Here is a 17,622-nt window from a genome sequence, read left to right as displayed (position 1 = left end):
GTTAATTATGTTAATTGATAGACAGATTTAGAGGTAACCCTGATGCATTTAAAGTCTTCTTTTAGAGTTATTATTAACATCATTAATGTACATTCTCTTTGGTTCCTTAAGAGCTTTCTGTGCTATATGAATGGTTTTACCAGTTAATTAGGAGCAGATCTTGGGGTGATAGCAATAGCACTCTGACTTGGATAGTCTGGTGCTGTAACAGGAAGTTAAGGGGTTTTGCTGCACTTGCAGCAAGAGTTCAGGAAAGCAAGTTCAAGCTGGTTGGCCTTACATTAACACAGATTCAAAACTACGATGGGTGGATGCTGGGGAGAGACATACAGAAGCAAAACTGTGTTACTCTTTGGGTTGCCTAGGCTGTGCTAACTGATGTTGACCACAGCTTTGAGTTCAGAGATAAATGCGTATCATTTTTTTCTGAGTAAAGAAAAAACATTTAAAAGATCAGTAATACTAATTGTGCAATGCTATTGCTGAAGCACTTTTGGAAGCATCTTAAAGTTGCTGTTAACGCCATGTTTTTACTTTCTCTTTGAAGAAGCCTTCTTCTGTAGCTCGGGTTAAGTATTGCTATTCCTGCTTAAAATATTCCGTAGTTTTTCCAGTCAGTCACAACTTATTGCTTTGCTCAATCCCTTATTTCAATTTACTTTGTAGTGATTGTAAATAGAAAGAAAATTCTATGATCCTGCATGATCACCAGGACCAGAATTGTTTTTTTCCTGACTTAAGTATTGCTTAGCTCAACTGAGGGCAAGGGATTCCTCTTGGGGACAGTTGTGGTAAAAATTTAGTTATTTTACGATCTTGAAGGATTAGCTTCCTTTAACTTAATTTAAAGAGTAACCATTTCTTCATACTTTGTGTTTCCAAAGGACACGTAAAGGTGTAGCAATTGATATTATGATTAATGCAGCAGAAGTAATTTCCATGTAGCTATTAGTAGAATGCAAATACCTTTAGATGTCTTTCTTACAGGGTGAAGGCGATTGCTGGGCAGTTATAAGCATGGACCAGTCTTAAACTCTTTGTGAAGGAAGATTGGAAAGTGACATGTAATGCATTTATTATGATGTACTCAGATTCTATATGTAAACAAGAAATACTGGTTATTAGGACAAAATATTTCCATATCATATCACCTGCTTAGGGGAAGGAAATAGTTTCCTTCCATGTATTTCCTTTGCTTAGGGTGTTGTTCTTACCTACTAGGTAAAATCCAGAGAAACTTAAGGATCTTATGTAGAAGACTGCAAGTAGTGTGTAGATCAAATTTACAGTCTTACGACTCCCAACTTTTAGCTGGTGATTCTTTTCCATGCAAAAGATACCAATCCCATACATACACAAATTCTTTCATCTTTATTTCCTTTATTTCCATACATGAAAGGGAGATAGGAGTAAGGGTAAAAGAGGGAAGGGGGAAAGATAGGCGTGTTGCACACTTGCAGAGAGAATACTAGAAATTAGACTTTATGCTGGTATTACCTTTGGATTTTGTTGAGGCTTAGAGAATCCAGAAAAAACACATTTTGTATTTTGTCCATTAGTGGCAACAGAACTGCTGCTTGAAAAGAAAAACAAAAAACCCCAATAAAAAATAGCAACAAAACCTCCCAGCCCTCTCTGTCCTTTGTATTCGCATTGAAAGCTACAGAATGGAGAAAGCAAAATTATTTCCAATTTCAGGTGCCAGATTTCATCAACTAGAGCCATTTTGAATAAGCTTGTTGGCCTTTATGTACAGCTATGGGGTCCCCTCATGGTGATCACATTCCCTTCTGCTCAGTGTCTCTCTAAATCTCTTCCAAATGGCAGCAGTAGGTGAGGCAAGGAACTGAATGATGAAAAGTAAACCTTAGCTAGTCCTCAGATGGATGGCATGGCTTCAGTTTGGCATTTTAAAAACATTATATTCCCACTGCCTCCATTTTCCCCAGGGAGTATAATTTCTATTTTTTTGCAAGCAGGAAGCATCTGAGAGAAAGCTCTTGTTTCCTTCTTTAATCTTTTAACCTTTTTTGGGTGCAAGCAAGTGTAATTCAGCCTCAAGCTTCCGCCCTGTATTTCAAACAGTCTTGGAACTGTGACTCAATTGAAAATAATCCACGTGTTTTAACATGGTAATGACTAGTTTCTCCACAGGGTAATATGTAGACAACTGAAGTAATGGATGCTGAATAAAGGCTAGAATGTGGTCGACTAAGGTTGTGTTAGTTTTATGTAGACATAAAGTAGTTGAAATATAATGTTTATTTTTAATTATACTAGTCTATACTACATGTATGTTTCTATACCAGAGTTTATAACAGTAAATATTTTAGTCTGATAGGATGGTTTATTAATGTACACCTGAAAATACATCTATGCTTTGCATTTTGGGAAGCAAAAAATACACATAAATAGAAGTATATGACTATATTTCTGGGAAGCGCATTTTCTAGTGACTGGATCTTCTCTGAGCTGGCTCTTGTATTTCATTATCAGACTGAAACACAATTTACAATAGTGATGTATGGTAAATAATGCAGAAATCATGTCACATTTTAATTAAGCATTCTAACATAATTGCTTCATCCGAATCAATTTATACTGACAAGAGAATGTACTTCGGTGGCTGTTCTCAAGTGAAGGAGAGAGTAGTCCACTAAAAAAGATAGGACTTGCAACTTTAACATTAAAAACTATGTGGTTTATAAGAAAGAATGTGTCTAAAATACCTTTCATCATCTATCTGGCTTGATTAACATCTGTCTTTGTTCTTTGTGGTCACAGATGTATTGATAAAGCTAATTCTCTAATGCTTATGAAGACCTGAAAACCGTTTGGACTTGATATTTTTTTTGTCAGTGACTGCCAACCTGTGTTTGTAAACTAGCCTTTTGTTTTGAGCACTTCATATCTGCATTTGGCATCATAAGCACCAAGCGTGGGAGCTCCTTTCAGAAATCATACGTCTATGTGTGTATGTATAGATACACATCCACAGTAAGTTAGAATGCATTTTGTATTTGCATGCAGTACTTTGAAATTAAAAATACATTGTTGCACTAACATGGAAACAGAAATAAAGGAAATGCATCATACTACACTATTTTTAAGACACCATTGAATTTAAGGTATTTCAACAAGTTGGTAATTATATTTTAATAGCAACCTATTTAGAAAAGGACTCAATAAGAGAAACCCTCTTTTTTCCTTTATATTCTTTTCCATTTAGAATGCTGTAATGAGCTATCATGATAGTTCTTATACAAAGCACAAAATCAATATCAAACGTCACCAGTACAGAAAAAGCTTGTAATATATCAAAGAAACCCTACTCCTTTTTATTCACCAGAAATAGCTGATAGTCATTATTCAGATGTTTTTAAAAATACATTATTTTTTATGAGAGGAAGTTATTGTGAGTCTGTGCTTGTGTATACCCAAGCACATATCTATAATTGCCAAAACACTTGCCTAAAAAGAAAACTAAAAATCTATATTCAGTCCTTATTTAAATATATTAGTTCCAAATGAATTGCACAAGAGAGAACTTTTGGTTTGCATTCAGTTTTCATTAGAAAGCAGCGTGATACATGATCAGCCTTTATGCACAATCTATAAACCTAATTCCAGAGCTTTTTGTAATAGATGACACTGAAGATCTCCCATAAGCCCAGTTTAAACAGATAATGTATACCTTCATTTTGATAGGTGGTGAAATTACTGATAAGAGTTGACTGCACTGAAATGAAAGTGCATGTTAAAAATACAGTGTAAAAAAATAAAACCAGGTAATGTTTGGCCTGAAATGAATGATTTGGACCATTTTTCAATAAGGCATTTGCGGTTTTCAAACTTTTTTTTTTACTGCTCATGCTTTGTAAAGCCCTCCAGTATGCATTTAATGGTGTTCAAAGAAACTGTTTCCTCATGGTTTCATATAAAAGAAAAAGTAAAGTTATAAAACTATTTATTAACAAAACCACAGCATATATTTTGAAATACTGCTCTCAGTTGGTAAAGGAGTTCTCAATTACTAATATTTTCCTCCCCGAAATGTAAATATTTATTGAGTTTCTGTAGCTGTGAAATTGAAATGCCAGTTTGGTTTACATCATAAAACAATGGCTTACTTTCAGCCTTTAAATTACTTTTCTATCATTAAAAAATATCAAGCTAATAGATTATTTTTTTGATCCAGTCCACAAACATGGTGACTCGAGCATACACTCCTGGTCGTTTAGGAAGTGCACACTTATAGCCAAACGATGTTACACCAACCAAAAACCACTTGTTACCATCTTCTGATGTCAGGGGGCCACCTGAATCTCCCTGCAACATGAAATTCAAAAGTTAAAAATGAACAGTGTCAACTCTGACGCAGAGCCTGTTTATAGTGTTTTGTTTGTGTTGATCCTTAATCATAGACATTGTATCCCTATCTGTATTGAGCACCACAAGTGAGATCAATCTGAATTCTTCCATGTGGAAATATTCTTCAAGATAATCCTTTTCCTTTTTTTTTAAAGGATGTGATCTTAAGCTCTTGTTAGTCTTTCAATACAGGACTGAGTTTCAAGTGATTTTTTTTTTTTTCTTATTACTTTTATGTTTAGCCCTTAATCTTTCACAAAGCCTGTGTAAATGTGTAGGATTATTTTTTAGTTAAATCTATTAACCCAAAATGTGCTTCTACTTTTGGTCACCCCAGAGTTTCTGTAATTTCAAATTTAGAGAAAATGATGGCAAGATTTCCAGAAGAGTATGTGTCCTTTCACACACATCTTCTCAATAATTTAGCAGATATAGCATTGCAATAGAATGTGGGGTACCAAACTTGATTAATCCCAAGGCCTGAGTGGGAGTGAGTCAGCCAGTAGTGCCTTGTTTTGATGAGAAAGAAAACAATGACTATTTTTTGTTGTCTGTTGAGTTAGTTGAGCCAGTATTATTTTTGTCTTCTCGTGGCACTGCTAGTGGAGCTTTATGGGAGAGTTCTGCAAGGGCTCAGCCATTAAAATACTTCTGCCCATAACTCCAGGGCATCCACAAACATTCAAAGCCTGTGACAGCAGCCTAAAGGCTGAAGTGCTATCAGAACTCACTTGTTCATCTTTGCTTATGGTTGAATGGTCATTGATCACAACGCTGGTCACTTGTACTTTATATCAGCCTATGGTGCTACACTGCTTTTTTTCAGTATGACGTTCAGAAGGCAAAAAGGAAAGGAAAGCCACAGAGGCTGAAGGAATGGCAAGTGAAATTGGGCTTGCATACACTCCTCCTTCTAGACTAAACTAGCCAGAGTCACTGCACCTGATGATTTACATTGTGAGGGTGAGGAAAGAGCAATTATGTGAGTGCTTCTCATCAGACTTGAGAAGAACCAGCCAGTCTCCATGACATAGACTTCATATTGTTGGAAGAAAAAATTATGTGACAGCCAACTCTGACTACATCCTCAAAGACAGGCAGAGTGTTATAAGTAGAGCTGGAATGGATAAAAACTAGATCCCCAGGAAGCAGCATATGACATCAGTGCAGAAAGGCAAAATACTGTGGCATCGACTTATGAAAGACCTCCAGAGTCTACAGATTCTGGGGAAGAGCTGTCTCTTTCCTTGCAATCTATTTGGTATTTATTTCTGTGCTGTGTTTTTCCCTAAGCATGTCCCACTTTCCTTCATGGAGTTACTCAGCAATAATTACTTAAAGTTTAGCACAGAAAATTTCCAGTGCTCATTTTTATCTCCCTCCGTGGTTGTTTATGTCGAGATTTTTATCTTTTCAACTTGTATCCTGATAAAGCATTAAATGGGCAAAATGCTGAGAGTAGAAATCACAGTCATGGATAGTGGTTGTCCTGGGTTTAATGACTGAAGGGTCAGGTAGCATTTTATTCAGTAATTAGATGTGGTGTATGCTAGCAATAGGAATGAGTGAGTCACTTTTATTTACCTTACAGGAGTCTACTTCTCCTATGTCATATCCCGCACATATCATATTCTCAGTAATACTATATTCTGGCATCCATTGTTGGCATTTTTCATTCGAAATGAGAGGAACTTCTGCTTCTTGCAATATATCTGAAGTGGGACCTGATGAAAATACAAAGTACATTTACCTGCTGTAATAAATATGTACATCCCACTCAGAACACTGATGGCTTTGTGCCTGTTCCAGCATGTTGGGCATGGTACGTGAGCAGCAGGAAACCCTGCCTCGCTGCTGTGCTATTCAGGCTTATACCCCAGTAACACTGTCACTGATTAAATGATGCTTGTTAACTGCATCCTGTCTTTCATTTGTGTAATGGGACTGAATTTGGTTATAATTTAATCAAGATTACTGAAATCAATGACTATGAACTCACTGTGGGGAGATCTAGGGTATAATTAAGGGATTAGGGGCTTGGATTGTCTCATGTTTCTTTGCTATCATTGCATAACTTTGAGTATTTCAAGTTTTTATTAAAAATTTTTTTAATAATTACTACTAAAAAATTTAAATTTCATTCTGACAATGTAGAAGCAAAAGCGTACAAGCAACTGTGGAAGTGAAATGGCATGTTTATTATTTCACAGAGACTCCAAATCTGGAGCGTATGATATACAAACAGAACATACATTTCACACTCCAGTCAGTATGCTTGACTTCTGGGGAAAATCATTTGCACATTGTCAGAAAGACTAATCTTCCTCCTCCCCCACCTGATATCTGGAAATAAAACGTACACATTTCATGTTGGGAAAAGCAGTCATCATAATTTCTAAGGGGATGAAATAAGGTTTTTTCATAATTTAATGATCTTAGATATGTATATTTTTTCTAATAAATAAGTTATAGCTCTATTATTTTTCTTTAGAGAAGGAACAGTGGAGGGGCATAGTTCCCAGTTTTGTACACAAAGAAGTACCTCTCTAAACTATTCGATTTTAGCAAACCCCTGTGGAATCAGGAGCAAGTATTCCCTCATGGCTTCATGCCTGTTGTGATTTTCCAAGCAGATGACCAACCCACCTTCATGCATAATCTTGCCCCAGCCAGCAATGGAGCAGTTAATTCCTGGTAAAAACTGTTGATTTTTTTCTGGTAAGCAGATAGGTTGTATGTAAACTGTGAATGAGAAACAAGCAATCAATTTTAACCTCTTCCTTGTGTCCAGGTTTTTATGAAGTCACATAAGAAAATGTTCATTAATTCAAACCCACTTTTTGGGCAAGATATCCAGGAAGTACTGGACTGACTCCAGAATGATTAGGTTGTAAAAAATGTACAGCCACCCCATCACGCTCATATGCTTAGCACAGTTAGAGTTTTACATAATAGAGTAAATCTGTTTTATGGGAAAATAACAGCTCACCTGTGTATTGCACTTTGTATTGAAGGTGCATGACAGCAATATCACTATCTTTTGTACGCTTCATGTAATGAGGATTTATAATTATTTGATCGATGTTTCGAATTACTATTGAAGGCTGTGTCATATCTGATTGGTCATATAAGCCAAGAACTGCTTTCCATTGAGATGGTTTTAACTGCCTCCTAGAAGTTACAAGGAATATTCACAATTACAAATGATTAATGAAAGTTTGAAAAATATGTTAGGTAAAAAGCTAATCTTTAACCTCATGGTAATTCACAGCATTTGCATATTTTGCCAAAATAAATAGAATGTAGTGGATGTGCTTACTATTTCGTGATTGTAAACTATCTGAAACATCCACACTGTAGAAATATGTGGTTGATTTTTTATGCTAAGCTTATAATACATTATTTATAAAGAATTAATCAGACAGTAGTGCAGAGAAGGAAAATACATTAACTAAATTACTCTGGCTTTTTAAACTCTGTAAAGAATACTGCTGATTGCCCACCAGGCAATTAATATCAGTCATAGTTAGAAAATTATTATGGAGTATCTAAAGAAAAATAGGTCTAAAATGTCATTGGAAATGCTGCAGCTCACAGACTCAGAAAATTGGTCTCTTCATTTTTAAATCTATATCAAAAAAGATATGCTAAAACAAATTATTACATAATCTGCAATTTTGCTGAGCTGTGCATGCTGGTTTGAAGCTGTATTTAAGTTAGAGAAATTAATTATTTGCTATTTTCTATTTTTTAATCGACCAGTTCCTAGTTTCAGAAATACGTTTTCAGAATGATTGTTGTACTGTTGGTTTCTGCTGATGTTTTGGTTTGACATCAGGAGGCTATCTTGTTCTCAACTATGAGTGTTTAAGTTAACGTTCAGAATTAAGATGTGTAATTGCAAGCTCCCACTTAAGAAAATTCCAGCAAAGTCAAGATGATAAAAAGATTTTAAGTGAAAAGGAAGTACCAAGAGAGGTGTGAAACCTGAGGGCTTGATCCTTCTCATTTCAGTGTCTCTCTGTGGAATATAGCTCCTGTTATGCAATGAGGCAGCATTGATGTATTGGCATAGTCTCCACTGCTGTACTACTTAGCTATTTATAATGAAAGCTCTACTGTAATTTTAAATATTAATGTTTCTTTTTTTTTGCCATTCAAGTTTCTAGGTGTCTTCTACAGCACTTGTTTTTATTATAGATGTTATGGAAGCAAACCCTAGAAAGTATTTAAATATGCATCACTTCTTTGAATGGTACAAATAACACCATCTAGAGGCTATTCTATATTGCCTAATCAATGCACATAAATCAAAATTCATTCTAATGATTCACAGTAAGTCTTGATCAATCTATGATAATATACAGGAGGAACGGGCAACAGTGAATTTACCTTTATGAGGTATGATGTCATGTGTTATAGCCCTGGCAGAGATTCAACTAATTAATGGAGGCCCACATTAATTATGGGTTAACTGCAAATACTCAGTATTAATACCATATATTTAAAATGCAGTTGTTCTTTGTTCAGAAAATGCTGCTTAGTTTCCATGATTCTCTGCTTTAAAGTGTAGGGACTGAGAGAAAGTAAAGGAGCCTTTAGCTGACTCCAAAGGTGATTCAAAACACAGTAATTAAACAGTGAGCTAGTTGTCAACATTTTATATCACAAATTATTCATAACCTGATGCCTCCTTAGTGAACTTGCACGTAAAACAAGTATTTCATCATCATTAAAATAGAAAAGACAAGACATGGCATGGATGTCATGTGGCCATCTCAGCTAGTTGGAGAGATGCCCCGGAGTCAGCAGACAGAAAGAGACACTTCTGAATACGTATTAATTTCATTCTAAAGTAAATATCTAGAAACCCTCTAAAAAGGGCTGCTCCTCAGTGATTTCAGTATGATCCTTTGAAAGTGTGCTTTGCTATATACAGGACTGAGCAATAGCTCAGGTCATACTTCAACCCAGCTTTACTGATGAGTATCCACCATTTGGATACTTGCATGTTGTGAGAGTATCAGAATGTGTTAGCTTCTGAGTGCAATGAACATTACCCGTAAACACAGTGTGCTGCTGTCACCAGCCATTCGTCACTGACAAGAGAAGCTCCACAAACAGGTCTGGAATTAAAATGAAGTGAAACTATCCAAGGCCAAGCCTCTCTTTTGGCATCGCTTCCACCTGCAATCCTTGTTCCATTGTTCTGAGTTACCAGGTGTTTTCCACAAGCTAAAATGTAAAAAAAATAAAATTTAGATTTTTGAGGAGATATAGCATGTTTTATTAGACTAGCTAATATTCTTGGAAAAATAGGCTTTGTAGTGTCTGAACTGCTATTCAGAAATACTATTACTGTGGAAAAAGTTTGGCATTTTATAGCTGAAATCAAGATGAAACTTTATAACTTGGATTTAGATGTGTTCTTTCCTCAGACCTTCTGGATTTTTTATGTATGTGTTTTCAGTATAGACGCATCTCTAGTGTATACTTAACTCTGAAAACAAGTGAAGACTGTAAATTTTCCTGTGTTTATATCATTACAAGTATAGCTTTTATAGTCCATTCCCTAACCTTTCAATTCAAACTATAAACATTAGGCTTTATGAACTGAACAATTTGATTTCTGTGTGAAACATTCCCAGGGTATATGTACTTACGTTTAATGTTACATTGCAGATGAACCACCAGGTTGTTCAAACAGTGTTCTCTAGAATGAAAGTGCAATTAAATCACAAATATCTACACACCAGGTAACACTAAATGACTGTCAAATATACATACATGCATATATATATATAAAAGCATATATATATTTATATAAGTACATTAGTTTATCAGTATCAAACTTAAATATATTTTTCCTACATGTTTTAATTACATTTTATTTATAAATACACAAAATTATATATAGTAGTAAATGTACATATTCCTCTTCAACGGACACTTAATTGGTGTATCTTACGGAAATAAAAGTAGACTCCCCTTGTGTTTTAGGGAAATGAGTCATCTGTCTGTGACAGGTTTTCAATAAAATTGTAATTGCGTATGGTATTTTTTCTACCTTTTGAGATGTTTTCAGTATCTTACCACTAGAGATCAGTGTGACCAAAGAATTTCAGAGGTTAGTTTGCTATCACTATCATTTTACTAAGATTACAATGCACTGTAAATTATATAGCCGCATATACAGAGTTAGAAATTATTTAGCAGAGATATAAAGCCAGAGTCTGAAGAGCATAAGACCACAAATCAAAACTACTCAAGCATTTCTGATACCCAGAGGTTTTAAGATTATCTTCATAGCTTGTAATGAATCTGAACGCTGGGGACATGTGTGTGCTAGCAATTTAATTCTGATTTACACAGAAATAGATCAGAGGAAAAAAAAAAAAAAGTCTGTCCATGGCTAGTTTACAGTATGCATTTCTAAATAGAAGAAGGGAAGGTATGGTGGTTAGATACTTTAAGTGTGATATAGTATTATGTATCCCTCACTATGTATGCTTTAAAATCTGGTATCTGTTGTGAATGAAATAATGCATGATGTGACCCAGCATTTTCGCAATGGCATAGTGTTGCAAGAAGGGCAACTGGGAACTGTAACCGTCCCTCACCTTCCTAATTAAATCTTCTGTACAGGGGGTTAAGAATGAGGTATGCCTCCAGCCCTGAATAGTATCACATAGCCATTTGCCACTTCGAGACCAATGCATAATTTTTAATGTGTAATTTAAAAAGTGGAAACCAAATTCTGTAATTTGTATTCAAATCTGTATTGATTTCATAAGGATGTCTCCTGGTAGTGAGACAGACATCAAGGAGGACAACTAGAAATGCATAAATCCATAGGAAACCAATACCATCTTCTGCATAAACATCACAGCAGGTAAATACTCTAGACTAAGCTCTCTCCATAGGCTTAAAAAGGATGGTCACTGGTAACGTATATTAGCTCCTTTATCCAATCCTATCCTTTGTCTTGGGTAGATGCATAAACTAGCTAAACTGACATCCAATATGTCAGATTTGTCCCTATTTTTTAACACTGAAGCAGGGAGTCTCATGTTAACGAGGGTCTTTGCCCCACCACCAGTACCTACTGATTGGTTTTGTAGAAATCATTTCACGGGCCTTTGCTTTTTCTTCTTTCTGAAACTTGCATCCAGTATGAAAACCACTTCCTTGTCTGCACTTTTAATTCACCAGTCCTCAGCTGCCTCTTGGTCAGCACAAGAGAGTCCAGAAGGCAAGAGGCATTGCATGTGCTGAATACAACATCCTGTGAGCCTCTTTTGAGTGTCAACTATGAAGCAGCAATGCCAGGCAGAAATCTGGAGTAGTTGGGACATCTGTGAGCACGATTGTCACTTAGCACTTACAAAAGCAATTATGCCTGTGGAATCTGCTCACATGTATCTTCAAGGCAGGATTTTGCCCTGTTACAAAGCTATCCTGCCAAGAAATATATTACCTAAGGGCATCAGAGAACAGTTGTCTGTCTCTGCCACCACAGCTTTCAAGTCCTATTATGTGTGCCCTCCTTTGCTTCAGTGGTAGTTACTCTTAAACAAGACCAGACAATGTGAGAAATATATTTTATAGTTTGATTACCAGTTAATGAATTTCATTTTTTAAATTATCAAATCTGTGTGATCTTTCTATCATTCATTTTATGTACAAAAGAAGTGTGCGAATCTGTAATGGTGTCACCCTGTAAAATGATTCCTATCAGCTGTCCAGATGAAACATGGTAGAAGATAACTATTTCTGCAACAGAAATACAACGAAGATGAATGAATTTATTCCATTTCCTCCTGCATGAATCACTTTTTAGTGTTTAATAGATATGAACAGAAGACATCTTTAAATCATTAGTGCTCTTTAATATCTCTTGTGGCAATGCTGGTTTAGACATTTACTCAAGAAAAAAAGAAAAATAGCTTGAAATGATATTCCATTAGTTTAAGATGCTTTCACCACCAGTGAGAATGATAAATGTTTGGGATTAACAGTATAATTAGAACATAAAATGTATCTTTTACATTTTTTTTAACTGTAGATAAAATACAGCATAGCAAATTAAGAATTGTCTCCTGCTTTGTTACTGTGTGGTATGTTTATAAAGGAAACCTGAAAGAACATGGACTCTTGCCATCCTCAATATGGTTTCAGCATTTTAGCAATTAGACAGTAATTTTCGTCCTCGGTGCTTTTGGTAGGATTCCAGAAAAATGTGTATAATAAGCCCTGTTATAAGCAGAAAGACAGTAATTCAACTAATAATGTATATATTTTTTTTTATTTGATGATGACAAGACTTTCTCCTTTTGGAGGTATACTGTAAATCCCAGAATTTCCTGAAAATATAACCCTGTGCTAATTTTAAATTTTCATTTAATCCACAAGAAACTCTACCAGTTTGTAGGACCCTTCAGAATCACTACAGCTGTTATTTGGTCTGAGAAAGATTAGAATGTAATAAAATGTATTCCAAGGATCATCTCATCTAATGATTCACTACTAAATTTGGAGATAAACCCAGAAGTAATTTCTGAGTGGGACTAATTTGTTTAAATATAGATATCTGTCTGTGGATTACTTACTTTAGTAATCCACACTTAGTCCTAAATCTGTATCAGTAAAGTCAATGGATTATAGAGTGTGACTCATCATAGTTCAAGAGATACCCTGATGGATTGCAATTTGGAGATCTTATAATTTTTTTTTTCTATTAATTACAGAGAGAACCTAGCGTGATAACTACAATATAGCCATGGGTGAATGCTGGTCCATTTTAATTCTTCTACTATATTATATATTCATAATTCAGAGATTTTTAGATGAGAAATGTAAAAATAGCAGTATTTATCATTTACACAGTGAAAGTATAAAGACTTCACTTAATATTATACTGAATGCTAGCGAGCATCTGTCTCCTTTTAAATTTACAATAGATGGGCAGGAATGAAAGGGGGATGAGTGTGTTGGCCAGTGTTAGACAAAATTCAGCAGTAGGCAGAGAATAAAATGTAGATAGGTTTATAGTCCAGACCTCATACAGAATCATGTTACCTCTCAGGTACACTTGAGCTAGAAATTAGCATATAAATGATCACCACAATACTTTAAGTAATCCTTTATATGAGGAAGAAACCTCATTTTACCAACCTTTTTGTAAATATTAGGCTGTGGTTAGCTGCCTCGATTCTGACAAATGGGCCATCTCCAGTGAAAAATACAGTTGATGACATATTTGCATCCCTGGAAGAAAAGACACACATGCATATTTTTGGATATTTATCCTGTTCCACCAGTGGATTAATGTTTGGGAAATGATTATGCTGGTGGAATAAACTGCATCATTTTTTTTTCTGAAATAGTGACTTTATCAGGAGATTTTTAAGGTTTGAAACTCACATGGATTAAAATGCAACTCACCTACTTTCACTCTAACATTGTAAACTTTCTAATGCAACACTAATATTGAAAGAGATGGAAATTAATTATTTTAATAGCAGTAAATTATCAATTTTTGCTTTTCTGTGACACAGTGAAGGATTTGCAGTACCGATTGTTAAATATATGAAGCTAAAACTTAATATGCAAAACAGAACAGTAATAACGCAACCTTGGAATACCACAGTTTTGCTTTTTTGCAGGGGGTGTGTTGTAATGACAGTGATACTATACTTCTGTGCCTAGAGAAGAAATTAAACTATGCCATGAAGAATCTAATGTAACAAATGCTACCTTCCTTAGAAGCAAAGTTTCACCTCATAGGTCTGTTGAAATCAAAATAACTGTTTATGGACTAGATCAAGGGTGTCATATTTGCTATTGAACAGGATAGTTCCCCTGAAGTGGGGTCTATTCTTTGACTAACATTTTCTCTAATGTTGGCCTTTTGAACACCAAGAATTCTGTGTACTGTTGGTGAGATAAAATGTTTTGGTGTTTACAACCTGTATCCAGATTTACTTTATAGCCCATTCTGCATCATATACTTTGTGATACTGCATATGACCAGCTTGCAACATACACCCCAAAAAATTACTTGCTTTCTCTTGAGGAAGTGTGGGGAAAAAAGATAGCTGTGGTCAGACTACACAATTTTTTTTGGGGGGTAACAGCCTACTTCTGTCTTACCCTTTACCCATATGTGAAAACCACTTGTGCAGGTTTAATACATAGGAAACACCTGTTTATCAAGGAAGTACCATCTCTTCTCTTTGAATGCAGTAAATCTCATTCTCTTGGGAAGTATGAAGTCTATAATCTGCCTGCAAATCTGCTGTGTGTATGGAGAGTAAGACTAGGCATAGAAGGGAGGTGTTCAATAGCCCTGCTTTGCCACTAGGAGGGGTGTATGACCCACCCTATTGAAAATGTAAGTACTGCAGTATTTCTCAACCCAGAGACGACAAAGCTCACTTAATTCTGTCTCTAGATATATAGACACATAGAGAGACTTTTTGTACAGGCTAGCCTAGTGTACAGACTTTTTTCAATATAAAACACTTGAGAGATTACTCCAGAATGCTGTCCTGACATTTTAGACAGTCTGGAAAAGTAGTAAAGTCTCTAAGTAGTAAACCCAGGTAGGTAGAGCCAAATTCTACGATGAGAAACCAGCCTAATCACTGAACTACATAAGTGCAAATATGTGAAAAAGGCACCAAGTTGTTTCTTGAGAAAGTTAGTGACCACGAGCTTTTACCAGTGTAAAAAATGAACATGCTACCAGGAAAAGCATAGAGTGTGTAGACTATGTACATTTATTAATATTACTGGCTTACATTTTCCATGGCATATTATGCCAGGAAACTTCAAATAAATGCATGTGTATTTTACTGGATTACTGTAACAGACCGCATAATAGGGCAAACACTACAAACCTTCCAAGTCAAAGCTTCCACCAACCTCACAATACTTGTGAAGATCTTAATGAAGATCTCTTACCTCACCTCAGCATCCTTCCTGATCTTTTTCAGCAAAGTCTGCTTTATCTTTTTTTTTTTTTTTTTTTTTATGCTGAAATTTCTGGATTACAGTTTGGAAATTCTATGAGTTTCTTCATAACCAGAGAAGGTTTTGAAAAAAAATCTAAGCCCTTTTTTGAGAAAACCTTTCATAATTTATTTTGGTTTCTTAGTGTGCTGAAGCACATAGAACTAGAAATCTTTAAGGTTTATGAGTGACCACAAAAATCAATCTGCTACTCTTTTAATTAGCTTACTGGTAAATGATGAGGGTTAATAATTTCTATAAGTGTAAGAAATCATACATTTTTCCTGGAGATACTGAGTTTAGTAACAAGAATATAGTTTGTGCTGCAGGTCCAGAAATGCAGTGTCACAGCTCTTCAATTTCTGCCAATGAAGATGATATTTTAGAAATCTTGCAGGTTGCAACGCAAATGGCCTTTAAGAGGCTAATCTAGGTGTTAAGTAACCCTTATTCCATTCAACATGATCACTAGGGAAAATTAGATAACTTAGATAATAGTCTTAAAAGTTTCTTAGACACATACGTACAGAGACATCTGTGCAGTGAATTCCTCAGATGTTGGTCATCATGTACCTAAATACTCTATGGATCACTATGATTTCATTCTCTAGCTCTGTCTCAGATGTGCTCAGTAACAATAAGCAGTAGCAAATGTTGGGAAAGATTTAGATTATGTGGTACAATGCTGAAAAAAAATATTCAGAGTAAAGATAGAAGTGCAATTGTCAGATAGCTACAATTCTTTTCCCTGCCTTACAAAAACCCCAAATGATGCATTTCATATTTGAAGAAAATATGTTCACACATTTTGTAATTCACTGTTTAGTTCTCAGGCTGTGGGAAGTTTGCAGTTTGTTTGATTTGTGTTTGAGACACAGGGCAGTGTTTCTGCTTCATCCACTGATTTTGTCACAGAAAAGCAATGAAAAATAATAGCAAATTATGAATAACCAACACTTTTTTTTTGGCATAAAAAAGCTTTGTTCACACCTGGATTATTATGAAAAGCTGCTGTTTTCTAAATGCTTGTGTGCACACAATTTTTATATGAAAATCTGCAAATTATAAATAAAATTAACCTCTCAATACTTTCTGGATTTGAAATGAAGCTTCTTAAGAAATGGGTTTAAGCCAAGCTTACTAGCAGTGTCTGATCCTAAGTGAAGCTGTGGACCTACAAATCCAAAAAAATCATTGAGACTTCTGTGGCTTTCAGGTCAAATTGCACATTATTACTTGGTGACAACAAACATGAAACTAAGTCTATCATCAGATAATTAGGAATGTCCTAATTCTGTTCCTCAATGCTGCAAACACAGCCTGAACACACCGAGAAACAGGTTCTTTTTTAAATCCAGCACATGACTGTCATTGGCTCTACAGCAGAGTAGGATCATGCTATATGTTTATTCTAATTTATCCATCAGAATAATTTTTTTTTTCTGCATAAATACTGGGGGATCATTTCCACCCCTTTCAGTCCATACTTCATATTCTGAACATACTGGAGTTCTGAACACTCAGTCTGACAGTCAAAGACAAGATTTTCTGGGGTGTCTGAAGGAGCTAGGCTGTAGCTACTACTGACCATTCACAAGTGGGGAGGATGAACACCTAACTAACCTGGAAATCTCAAACAAGACATTGTATTCCAATGAACTCATTTCCTTCTCAAGAATTTCGAGTTTGTGAAGAAAATTGACTGCAGGGTTGAGAACAAGGCCTAAGCTCTCAGTCCTTGTTGGACTTTTGGGTATGGCAAAATTGCAAGGGCTACCCCCATTCCTGGGTACAATTCAGTAAAGATCCAGCTGACTGGTTCCAGGGAAACAACCATGTTTCACACCAGACCAGCAGAATGGTGAAAAACTCATTGTATGATTTTGTTGGTTCAAGGAAAAGCAATGCTAACAGGACTCCTGTCATTTCAGTCCTTTTCATAAATTAAACAGTAAATGAGTCTAGCAAATGTATAAGCAATTAAATTGTCCTAGATGAACCTTACCCTCTTTCTCTAATAAAGCATGATTCTAGGTAATTATTCAGTATAGAAGCATGAGCTATAGCCTACTCAAGTCATGTTATTACAAACATCCATTTAGTAACAAATATGGTACTGTTTATTAACAAATATGCTGCTACAGGGGGATTTGTGGAAGGCAGAAACAGCATGCTTACAGGAGTGTTTTTATATATATATATATATATATATATATATATATATATATATATATATGT

The 17,622-nt window shown here is 35.4% G+C and overlaps 1 protein-coding gene across 1 annotated transcript in view; it reads right to left on the bottom strand.

Annotated features, from left to right (window-relative positions):
- Positions 1-4,173: 4,173 nt before the first annotated feature.
- Positions 4,174-17,622, bottom strand: part of TMPRSS15 (transmembrane serine protease 15) — a 57,599-nt gene continuing 44,150 nt past the window's right edge. The window contains exons 22-28 of the mRNA XM_026850432.1: positions 13,546-13,638; positions 10,035-10,084; positions 9,432-9,606; positions 7,361-7,542; positions 7,018-7,113; positions 5,956-6,095; positions 4,174-4,329 (exon numbers count right to left, since the gene is read on the bottom strand). Coding sequence (XP_026706233.1) covers positions 4,174-4,329; positions 5,956-6,095; positions 7,018-7,113; positions 7,361-7,542; positions 9,432-9,606; positions 10,035-10,084; positions 13,546-13,638 — 892 coding nt within the window. The remainder of the gene's footprint in view (positions 4,330-5,955; positions 6,096-7,017; positions 7,114-7,360; positions 7,543-9,431; positions 9,607-10,034; positions 10,085-13,545; positions 13,639-17,622) is intronic.

The sequence above is a fragment of the Athene cunicularia genome (genome assembly GCF_003259725.1).
Source record: "Athene cunicularia isolate RWA chromosome 1 unlocalized genomic scaffold, athCun1 chr1_part1, whole genome shotgun sequence".
Taxonomy (NCBI): domain Eukaryota; kingdom Metazoa; phylum Chordata; class Aves; order Strigiformes; family Strigidae; genus Athene; species Athene cunicularia.
This window is presented reverse-complemented; position numbering and strand designations above follow the sequence as displayed.